The sequence below is a fragment of the Chaetura pelagica genome, unplaced genomic scaffold (assembly GCF_000747805.2).
Source record: "Chaetura pelagica isolate M959 unplaced genomic scaffold, ChaPel_1.0 scaffold21, whole genome shotgun sequence".
Classification (NCBI taxonomy): domain Eukaryota; kingdom Metazoa; phylum Chordata; class Aves; order Apodiformes; family Apodidae; genus Chaetura; species Chaetura pelagica.
In genome coordinates this window covers 589,123-600,369 of record NW_009952251.1, presented here as the reverse complement: position 1 = coordinate 600,369, position 11,247 = coordinate 589,123, and the positions used below count along the sequence as shown (strand labels likewise).

General features: G+C 36.8%; 1 protein-coding gene across 1 annotated transcript; it reads left to right on the top strand.

Moving 5' to 3' along the window:
• The first annotated feature begins 249 nt into the window (after positions 1 to 249).
• On the top strand, positions 250 to 9,350 carry MDH1B (malate dehydrogenase 1B, NAD (soluble)). The gene is made up of 10 exons (XM_010007377.1): positions 250 to 260; positions 322 to 472; positions 1,625 to 1,759; positions 1,909 to 2,051; positions 2,730 to 3,232; positions 4,300 to 4,441; positions 5,244 to 5,407; positions 6,563 to 6,702; positions 7,427 to 7,511; positions 9,343 to 9,350. The coding sequence occupies exons 1-10, from the start codon at positions 250 to 252 to the stop codon at positions 9,348 to 9,350; spliced, it is 1,482 nt and encodes a 493-aa protein (XP_010005679.1).
• Positions 9,351 to 11,247: the final 1,897 nt, after the last annotated feature.

Below are 11,247 nucleotides of genomic sequence, written 5' to 3'. Positions count from 1 at the left end.
CGGGTGAGGCGCCCGGGGGGGTCCCGAGCTCGTTCCTTCAGTCCCCCTGGAAGGCTGCGGGGCGCTGCCTCAGCCCCTTCCCCGTCAGCCTTCTCATCCCGCCGGGGAGTTTGTGCCTCTCTGCTGCGCTCCCTTTGCGGTGACCTCCTCAGCCCCTTAAGCGCTGGCTGCAGAGACTGCCTCACCTCCAAACGAGCCTCTCTTGGTTGTCTCTTATACTTGTCCTGTTACTTTCTGGGGACTCACGGGATGCTTGTTACGTAAGACTTCGTGTTGGAGCAATTGGAAAACTTTTTGGCCTGTTAAGCCGTTATCAGTCAGTGTGACAAAATCTTCCTTCTGTGGTGATGTATTCACAGGTAAGGCAGACTGCCCCTACTATGCCAAAGCGGAACTTCTGGCAGACTATCTCCAGACTAACTTGCCAGACTTCAGGGTTCACAAGATTACCCAGCACCCTGACGAATGGGAGGTAAGGGATCGTTAGTGAAGTCGTTGGTAGGTGTTCCATTGCTCTACAGAGCAAGGAATGTGCTTACCTGTAGTGTAGAATCATAGAATGGTTAAAGTTTGAAGGGACCTTAGAAATCAGCGGGTTCCAACCTCCCTGCTATGAGCAGGGGGCTTCCACAAAGTCCCTAGGCAACCTGTTACAGCACCTTACTACCCTCATGGTGAAGAATTTCTTCCTGCTGTCTGAAATAAATCTACCCTCTCTCACTTTAAAACCATTACCCCTTGTCCTGTCACTGTCCTCTCTGGTGAAAAGCCCCTCCTCAGTTTTCCTGTAGGACCTTTCAGGTACCTGAAGGCCACTATAAGATCTCCCTGGAGCCTTCTCTTTTCCAGGCTGAAGAGCCAGCACTCTCTAGGCCTGTCTCTTTGTCTTCAGACAAGCTATCTCAGTATGTCTCTTCTTGTTCTGTATTAGTATTTTGATAAGTGGGTAGAGGTGCTGCAGAAGCAGCTTTAGCTATGAGAGATAGCCAGAGGAAAAGTTGGAATATTGTGAGAGACTGGCATTCTCTGGAGTCTTACCACAGGAAATGGGCACAAAATGACAGCCAGCCTAAGGCTGTGTTTTTTCAGAAGTTCGAGTTTATTAATTTTTTAATTATCTATAAAAGGCTTCTCAGCGTGTACATCTTTGCACACTGTGATTGCATATGCCCTCAGAGTTGTGTGTCAAGAGCATTTCTGGCATTCAAGGGCTTTGAATTCCAATGGAAATACAAAAATAAATCTCACATATTTGTTTACAATGTGGATGGGCTTTCCTGAATACTTTAGCTGTAGAGATGTTGCCATGTCTATAAGAAACTGAAAAAAAAAGCAGTATTGCTAATGAGGTGGACAGTACTATGATGATTATTACATCTTACATTTTAAGGCTATTGAGCAAAATTACAGCAGTAACATCAAGCAGATGTTTTGCTGAGGTATCACAGTGTATCACCATGCCTTGCTTTGTATTATTCCGCCATTTTGTGCACACTGGTGCAAAAGATGTGAAGCGCCTTGTAGTTATGTATTGGGAGGAAATAAGAAGAATATTTATAGCTGTAGCATTTGAGTGTTATCAAATGTGAAAATGAAAACTTTTTGGTGGGGATGTTTATGTTAGCAGTGGCTTCATGACATTTGTGAAAAGAATGAATGGGAACACCGACAGTCTCCTATCATTTGGAGAGAACTCTTGTGCCGTGGAGGGAAGGGTATGCTTATGGGAGGACTGGATGATTTTCTGGAATATGCTCAGGTAATGAGCTGCCTTTAATACTGTAAATCTGTATTTTACATTTTCTTATGACGTTGTTCTTTGTTCCTTCTTCAAGTGTGAAATAAAGCTGTCCTTTCTAATGTTAACCTTGCTGCGTTTCGATTAGAGATCATCCTTTTTGTTCTTAGCACTATTATGGTGTCAAGTCAACAATGTTAAGTGAGGAAATGTTACGCATTGCTGAGGAGAACCTGCGGGCGCATATTGAAATTGCAAAAGAAGAGGAGGAAGTTAAAAGACTTATCAAGCCTTTGCAGATCTGGATCACCAGGTGAGAGTAAAAATAATATCTAGGAGGTTTCACTCAGCTTCAGAAGAATGCACTTTTTCCTATTATATATAGCAAGTGTAGCCATCTGAAGCTGTACACAAACCCCAGTAATTGACTGGAATTGATTGGAATTTGGTTCTGTGTGCCACAGTACGAGCATTCAGTATCTACTTTAGAAATTTCTACTTTTGTTACGTTCTGCACCAGTGTTAGTGAGGGATGTGAACAGGTAACATTTAGACTTCAGATCACCTTAGGGAAAAGCAAGTATTTACAAAATAAGCTAGGAATTTCATAGTGTAACTATCTTGCATTCAATGTTTTTGGAGCTATTTAAGTAACTAAAAAATCTGTAGCAGTTCTAGCTTTAGAAATTTCTGTAGTTCTGGTGGTCCTAACAGAGCATGTTAAAAAATTGTATTTCTTTAAAGACACCCTTTTTTAAGTGACAGTATGGAATGAAATGTATAAGATGGAAAAATCTTCAAATGAAAGGACAACAGAACTGTTTTAATTTTTAACCTATTAAAATGACAGAGCAATAAAGGATCCAAGCTAATGGTCTATTTAAACATAATCAAATACAAAAGAAAGATATTTGTGTTTTTTTATGTAATACTTCCAAATAAGCAGTTGTTAGTCAGTAATTGTAATCTGTCTATATCCTTTTCTTATCAGTGCCTCAGCTCCAATCTCGTATCAGCTGATCCCTTTATTGGCAAATGGAGAAGTGTTTGGGATGACCACAGAAATCAGTATCCATTTGCTTGACACTCCCCAGTTTAAGGACATTCTTTGTGGTATTGTAATGGAAGCTGAAGACATGGCATTCCCACTCCTCCGCAGTATTTCAGAGCACACTGAACTAGACAAGGCTTTTATTCAAGCTGATATTATAATTGTTCTTGATGATGTCCTATTAAACCATGAAGTCCAGTCCCTTGAGAACTACATCAGAGAAGTGAGTGAGATCTGCCAAGTGTATGGTCCTCTGATTGAGAAGAATGCCAAGAGTGAGGTCAGAGTAATTTCATCAGGAAAAACCTTTGTAAACCTTAAGGCGATGATGATTATGGTGTATGGGCCATCCATTAAGCCTGAAAATGTCATTGCTGTTTCATCATCCTGGGAAAGTGCAGCTAAAGCCATGCTGGCCAGGAAGCTGAATATGAGTGTAGCAGGTGAATATTTGTGTGTTCTCGTAGCATTTGGGGCACTCAGTGGATGGACATCTTTGAAAGTACGCATTTAATCACAGAACACAATCGATGTGTATGCAGAAATGCAAGTACAGCAGTACACCCACTGAGTTGCGTGGCTGTACAGAAGGCTAGGGTGTGACTAGCAGGTCCTATAATTCTCTGTGCTTACCACTATCTGGATTTGTACCTGATCCCATGGAGGTCAATTGGACACAGCCCTGCCATTCTGGTGTGTATTTCTTGTTGGAAATATACTAAGAAGGACTGAGCTGTGTCATGAATCTGGAGGTAGGATTTCAAGATTACATTTACACTCTGCAGTGCGTTGGTATTTTGGAAACACACAAACTAGCTCTGAATAAACATGACAACATACTGCTGTGCAGATAATGAGAGTATAGAAGAACTGCATTGTGTTATTATTTCTAGGTTAATTAGCTTGCTTTCTCAGGTCAATTGCTGCAGCTTCGTTATATTTGCACAGTTCTGTGCTGCGTAAGCAAGGAGTGCTACAACAGCGTGCTCAGCATCAGGATTCTTTCGATATTGCAGGGCTGGGAACTGGTCACCAATGACAAGTCTAGATATTTTACAGCCTAATAAAATAGAAAAGTAAGTAAATAGGCTGACTAGCGTATCAGCAGGTTATTTGAGAAATTCCTTCTGTACCAAATCAGGTAGTTTATTTTTTTGTAATTATTTTTACTGTTCAGCATTTCATATTTGCATATACAGAATTTTAAAAGAAACATTGCTCTGTGTTTCCAATATGATTTGTTTTGATTTTTAACAGCTAAGTATTTACTTGTTTTTGTCTGTTATGTACAATAGCATAATATAAATCAAAGTTCCTTTTTTCAGCTTGTGATAAGGTTTTATATATTATGGAGAACCTTGTTGTATTTTTCACATCAAATAATTTCTAATATCAAGGCAGAACAGTTATTGAAGAATAATTAACATTGAAAGAGGTCATCTATTCTGGCCTACATTGTGAAAGTATTTGTCTGTCTTTTCATTAATCTGTGTATTTTTCTCTGTTACAGGAGTTAAAGATGTGATTGTTTGGGGCAATATTACTGGCTGTAACTACATTGATTTGTCACATGCAAAACTTTATGGATATGATGGTGCTATTTGGGGTCCACCTAATTTTCCATATCCTTTGTTGAATGTGATTTATGATAGGTCAGTGCAGACTAATTTTTTAAAGTAAAACTAAAGAACTTCTTTTAATCCATGTTTATCTGAACTGTTTTATAAACACCAAGTGAGGTTTTTGATTTCAAGATTTTTCTTTACTGACTATCACTGTACATATAGGAAAACTCAAGTTGAAGTACTCAGTCTGTAAAAGAAGATGAGTAGTTCCTAGGGTTATATAGTTCTGACTCTCCTGCCAACTTTGTAACTGTTTTCCTTCATATTAAGTGTGTTCATCTCCTATCATATTGTGAGCGGCCTATAAGAAGTAATGGAAATCCAGATAGTGACTTAGATATCTAGTATGCATGAGCAGGCTTTGAAATAATAGTAAACATATATCTGCATCTTGAAGTACCTGAATTCCGTTGAACATAAGTCTGAGCACACCTATGTTGTCCGTTTCCCAAAATAGACTGTTTGTTAACAGATGAAAAAAAGATATCTGGCAACTGTTTAGCTTCTTGTGGAAAGAGAAGTAGCAGAGAAAGGATGAGTACAGTCAGAGGGCAGTAGATTAATAATAATAATAATAATAATAATAATAATAATAATAATGGTTATTACTTGAGTAAATGACCTAACTTTCATAGATACGTATAGTGCTTCTTGTTATCTTTTGAGTATTTTTTTGTTAGACCTTGTTTTTTTCTGTCTTTCAGTGCCTTGCCTTCAGCAATGAAGTTTGAATAATTTTATACTCTATTTTTGCCCTAAAAAACTACTCTTACTGCAGTTATCTCAGTTGTTTGGGGTTTTTTAAAATCTCTTTTCCTTTTGTTGTTAGCGAATGGATCCATTCAGAACTTCTATCTGAACAGAGTTCATTGGGTTCCCGGCTCAGTCATTGTGTAGGAATGTTGCCTGCTCATGCAATAGCCACTGTACTGAGATACTGGTATCATGGCTCTCCTCCTGGGGAGATTGTTTCTGTGGGAGTACTTACTAAAGGTAAATGTAGTTTTACTTCACATATTCTCTTGTAGATTTCCCCAGTATATATAATACTATTTTTTTAATCAAGATTTTTCATTTAATACAAACTTGTATACCAAGTCATGACATAATGGGAAGCTGAGAGGTTTTTTTCAGCATAAGGACCTCAAAATCTAAGCAATTTTACTTTCCGTGTGTTGTGATTTGATAATCACTTCTTATAAACATCTCTTAGGTTAATATCATGTTGTTGCAGGTCATCTCTTAGTCTTTTAGTTTAAATGCTTTTCTGATGTATGTACATTGTGCAAGGACTCTTTATAGTTCTTAGACCCTAAAGGTAGAAAACCATGTTCTTGTGCAGCTATGTGAACAAATAAATGGAACATTTCACAATACCCATTTAAGCCTTGTATGAAATTAAAAAAAAATACTTGTTCCCCCTTTTTAAGATATAAAATTGTTACAGCAATTGTGTTATATCACAGGAAAGACATAGACTTCTTGGAGTGGGTCCAGACAAGGGCCACAAAAATGATCACAGTAATGGAGCACCTCTGCTGTGAGGAAAGGCTAAGAGAGTTGGGGCTTTTCAGCCTAGAGAAGAGAAGGCTCTGGGGAGACCTTATAGTGGCCTCTCAATACTTAAAGGAGGACTATAAGAAAGATGGGAACAATCCTTTTGGCAGGCCCTGTAAGTGATAGGACAAGAGGTAATGGCTTTAAACTAAATTAGAGTAGATTCAGACTAGAGATAAAAAAGAAATATTTTACGGTGAGGGTGGTGAAACACTGGAACAAGTTGCCTAGAGAGGTGGTAGAAGCCCCATCTCTGGAAACATTCAAGGTCAAGTTGGACAACCTAATATAGTTGAAGATGTCTCTGCTCACTGCAGGGGGGTGCTGAACAAACTGACCTTGAAAGCTCCAGGCTCCCTTCCAGCCCAACCTATAATATGATTCGTGTATGGCTAATTAAAATACAAAGCTAGAGTAAATGGGGAACTCTTTAGTCTTTGAACTGTACACTGAAAAATACAATCTCTGTTTATAGTAAGATCTTACAGTTGCAGACTTGTGCAGGTCTGTAAGATTTAATCTTGACACAGGTGACCATGTATTTTGTAATCAGAAATCATATATTTGGGTTGTTCATTCACCCTTCTTTAGGTCAATATTGCGTGCCTGAAGGAATTGTCTTCTCTATGCCAGTGAAGTTCCAGAATGGTAACTGGGAAGTCATAACAACATTAGAAACGAATGAGATGACCCAAGAAGCTCTGGGATGCTTAGCCCATGAGTTGATACAGGTGACGATTTCTTGTATCTAATAGTATGCCCATTCTGCCACCTATGGGTACGTTGCAATATAGCTTTGAATACTGAGACCTTTACTCCAAATGTTAGACCAATAAACTTCACACATGTACTTATGCATGATAAATACCAGGTATTTCCAAGTGTAAAGTAGTGTTTCTGTATTGAAATGATCAGATGACAGTTCTGTTGCCCAAAAAGAAGGGAAAATATGTTTACCTATGTAAGTGTAGAATTTGCACTTCCAGGTTCTGCAGGCATTGTTCAAAACAAATAGTAGCTTTAATGTAATGTTTCTACATTCTATGCTGCTGATGTTGACTTTGCTTGTGTGGTGTTCAGAGTAGTTCTATGCCACGAGACATGTCTTTCAGGATCCTTGTGGCTGAGAGTCTGCATGAATGAAGATCAGATTTTACTGGCATTAGGGATTTTTCAGAAAATATAAAACCAGTGGGCAGTAATTTCATCATTAACATCTTTTCAGCTGGGGAGACAAAAGTAATTTAATTTGACTAAATACTAAAATACTAAAAAGACCAGTCCCAAACTCTACATTCTAGCTTCAATCAGATTTTGTGATCTTCAGTGATTAAAATGACATGTAAAGGATCATTTTAATGTAACATATTTTAAATTTGTGCTAGAAATTAAAGTGGATTAAAAGAATGGGTGATATTCCGACTTTTTTTTTTCTTTTTTTTCCCCCCCATTCAGGAAAAGCTTGTTGCGCTAAAGGAAATAAAAGAAATGCGTCCATATAAAGGTGATAAAGTCACTAGTAACGAGTATTTCCATCCAGGTGAGTTTTATCCCCCTGAAAGAGAAGATGAAGTTTTAAGTGAGCATTTAAGTAGTAGATTCTTATTTTGTGTCTTTCATTTAAAATGGATACAAAATCCTTTAGGAAGGAATATAAGGAACAAGTGCTGGTCTGTTCTATCCTGAGCATGACTTGGGAATGGTGATAGGAGGGCCTGTGTGTTAGCAACCTTGTTTTGTTAAGCTTCTATTATGTCAATCACCTATCATGAATATAAAAGCTGGGCATAAACAATGCATTTAGCATGACACATTTTATCTTAGATTCTTAGTATATAGAACATCTTTTTAACCCAAGTAACTATTACTAGAAAAGCACTTTCACCATATGTCCTACCATGTTTTTGAAGCTGTTGTTTATTTTATTATTCTGTACTATCTAGAAGTAACAAGTTGAATCTCTAACAGAGAAAAAAATACTGTAAACTGGAACTCTTAGCTTCTTGCTTTTCTGTTTGTTACAGTAGCAAACAGTTCATTCAGTGTCTTTAGTCTATGTGCCACTTAGAAGACTGAGACACCCAAAGACAGTAGGCTAAAAAGAAATTATAGCTATAGAAGGCCGTCTTGGTAAGTGGCAGTCATATCTGCCACTTCTTCCAATTACAACAGATGAAAGATCTTTTTAGAGATTCCTACATTATAAATTATTAAGCTGTTTTGCTTTGTTTATTAATGACACACCAAGTTTATAATTACTTAATTTTTTAAAATGCCTGAAGAAGCCCTTCTTGTCTCCTTGCATGTGTAAGTATTTTAGGAGGCTGGCAAAAATATGTGCTTTTTGATTTTTTTACAGAGATGGAAACCTTGCTTACTGACTCACGTTAGCTGGAGTTGTCTGGAGGAGAAAATGCTGAAAATTCATATACTAAAACTATGTTTCCATTGCTCAAAGAGCATACTACAAGGAAAAGTTAAACAGTGTCATAGATTTTATGGTATCTTCCTGATCAGAAACCTGGAAATATGCATGCAGAAAACTATTTCAAAAACAGTGAGAATGTAACATTCTTAATCTGGACACCAAAGCAAAATTTCTACTGACTTTAATGAATCTAGAATTCTCTTTACATCCAACAACTTATTCAGACCAATAAAGTGTTCCAAAAGCTTTGTTAAATATCTAAAATATTTGTATTATGACGATTTTGAGCAAGATTGTCACAGAGTAGCAGTTCTGTAACTACAAATTCCTGATTCAAAGGTAAAGAAACACAGTACTTGTGTGAGAATTTATATTCTCCAGCAAAATTGATTTTTAACACAAAAATTGAAGTGCATACATCTCCTTAGTGACAAGATCTCTAATGTATATTTACATTTGTTTTTTTCTATATGGAATATGATTTGGCAGTCTTTTACCCTTAATTATTTTATTCTACCTGTGGAAACTGTAGTTTAAATTGATTTAAGCACCAGCACTGCACAGTTGTTAATAAGAAGGAAATATAAGCAGGTTTACTAGACTTCCCAGTCACTACCTGAAAACCACAGGCAAATAATTTATTCACAGGGGTTGGGTGGAGAAAGGCAAACCAAATGTCTCAGATGTCTCTTGTATCCTAAGTTACTCTAATTAGATTTGCATAGTGGCCTGCAGGCCTTCTTCCCTTGTAGATGCATAATAGAATGCAAAAGTTTGTTTTCCTTTTCTTTTGCTTAGAAGAGAAACAAAGAGTAAAAATAACAGGAAAGCAAAAATACAGTAAAAAAAAGTTGGTTACAGTTTTAACTGTGATAGACTTAGTATCACTAAGTTTGGGTTTTCTATAAGTAATAATTAATTTCTGGTACACATTTTCTCTCAGGTTACTGAGTAATGCTATGTATGCAAGGTATTCATAGCACTGATGAATCCTGCTACCTGGGTGTCAGAGTAACTGTTGAAAAATTTATGAAAAAGTGCTTTAAGATAAATGTGTGTGTCTTACAAATTGTATATATATTCTACATAAACCTTAGCATTTGGTTGTACTGAAGAGTGTGTAAGCTTTAAGGTTGGTCTGAACAGTTCTTATTCTAGGACATTGCTGCTAGGACTTAGTATTTTTTAGGACTGTGTTGGTGCAACAGTAGTTTCTGCATTGTGCCAGCTTTCACCTAATTTTCAGTCTCTATAGCAACATTGTTTCTCAGCAACTGGAAGATGCTTAGTAAAGAACCCTCAATTTAGAAATATTGCACTCCAACCATAATAAAAAATTGCTTTGAAAGAAAGATAAAATAAGTTTTATGTTTAATAATTCAGGATGTTTATATTTATGACTAATTAATTAGTGTTCTTTGTTTCGGCTGCTCAGACAATTACCTGATACTTTGATCTGTGTCTTTGCCAAACATTTGGTTTGAACAGCATTCATTTAAAAGCAAAACCTCTAGAACTGTGTCTTGAAGTCAACTTTTAAGTGCTGTAAAACTACTGGACTTCTCTGACAGTGCTGTCTGACTTCTGGGCTAAGATGTAAGTAGCTGAGAGAAAGGTAAGTGCCATTACTGTGTTTAAGAGGATATGGTAATTTTGGTCTTTGAACACAACATAGAATGTTTTCATACTTCACAGGAAACAAAAGTAATTGTAGCTTATTTTATACATATTTAAAATGTTCAATATATGCTCTCTGATATCAAAAGAAGGAATGCCTCTGTGATCAAGTCAAATGATCCATTGGGAGATTTCTTTCTTGACTTGGTTTGTCTTTCTCTCTACTTTAATTATGTAGTATGCTTAAAAATGTATTCTATTTGCTAAAGTACATATTCTGAGAACCTGCATAGGCAAAGACAATGCATATTAGTAACCAAAAGTAACTTTTCTTACATATTCTAATAGGATTTGAGAATAAGGCTACTCTTGTTTTGCACATAAGAGTATTTGTGGTAATGGAATTGGGGATTGTAATTGTAAAAATTTATTCCCTGAGCATTTGTAAGTAATTTTAAAGTTACATATTTCTTTTATGGAAGTGTTTTCTTATTATTAATAAAGAGCATGTATAGCTGAAATACAACACACTGGCTGAGATAGTCTATCAATGAGCAGTCAGTTCAGATGCTGTATTTACTTTCATATTATGTTCATTATAAAGACATGTGCTAACAGCAAAGTATATCCTGCTTATTTCACCCAATCACTCCTACTGCAGCCAAGATCTGGACTTGCCATAGAGTTTTATAGATAACGATTTAGACAGTATATATGTTAATAATGCCTTTCTTAACTTTTTGGAGGAAGAGTTAGTGGGTGTGATGTTACAATGTTGCAGTGACAGCCAGTCTGGTAAAATGCATAAACGTGTAATTAACTTTGAGGCCATTAATACCTTAGCACAAGAGTAGAGTGTGATTATCCATATAGGCAATTTAAAAGCTAGACATTGTGCTGCACTAGCTAGAGAGCTTGTCATCTTACAGAAAGTATCAAGTCCTAATGGATCATGCATGCTGAGTAACTCAGGGAAGTCAGTGGATCTGTTCTTACTTGAGTGAGCAAATTGTAAGGAGTGAGTTCTAAATTAAGTGATTTTAACCTGTGTATTTTTACATTATCCTCTTGCTTTAGTTTATGTGCCTTTAGTGGACAGAGAAAAAGGAGGAAAACCTGAGGCAAGCTGTGTGTTCTTAAGTCTATCTTTCAGGTTGCTACATGTAGCTTTTGCTAAATACTTGTGTTCAATTAATTGCTTAGAATCTTCTGATTTCTTTGATTTCCCTAC

What these genes read in the sequence shown, in the direction of transcription:
- MDH1B (XM_010007377.1), top strand. An exon ending in TTGAATGTGATTTATGATAG is followed by an intron (nt 4,442 to 5,243) that starts GTCAGTGCAGAC and finishes TTTTGTTGTTAG; the next exon opens with CGAATGGATCCATTCAGAAC. An exon ending in TGTGGGAGTACTTACTAAAG is followed by an intron (nt 5,408 to 6,562) that starts GTAAATGTAGTT and finishes ACCCTTCTTTAG; the next exon opens with GTCAATATTGCGTGCCTGAA.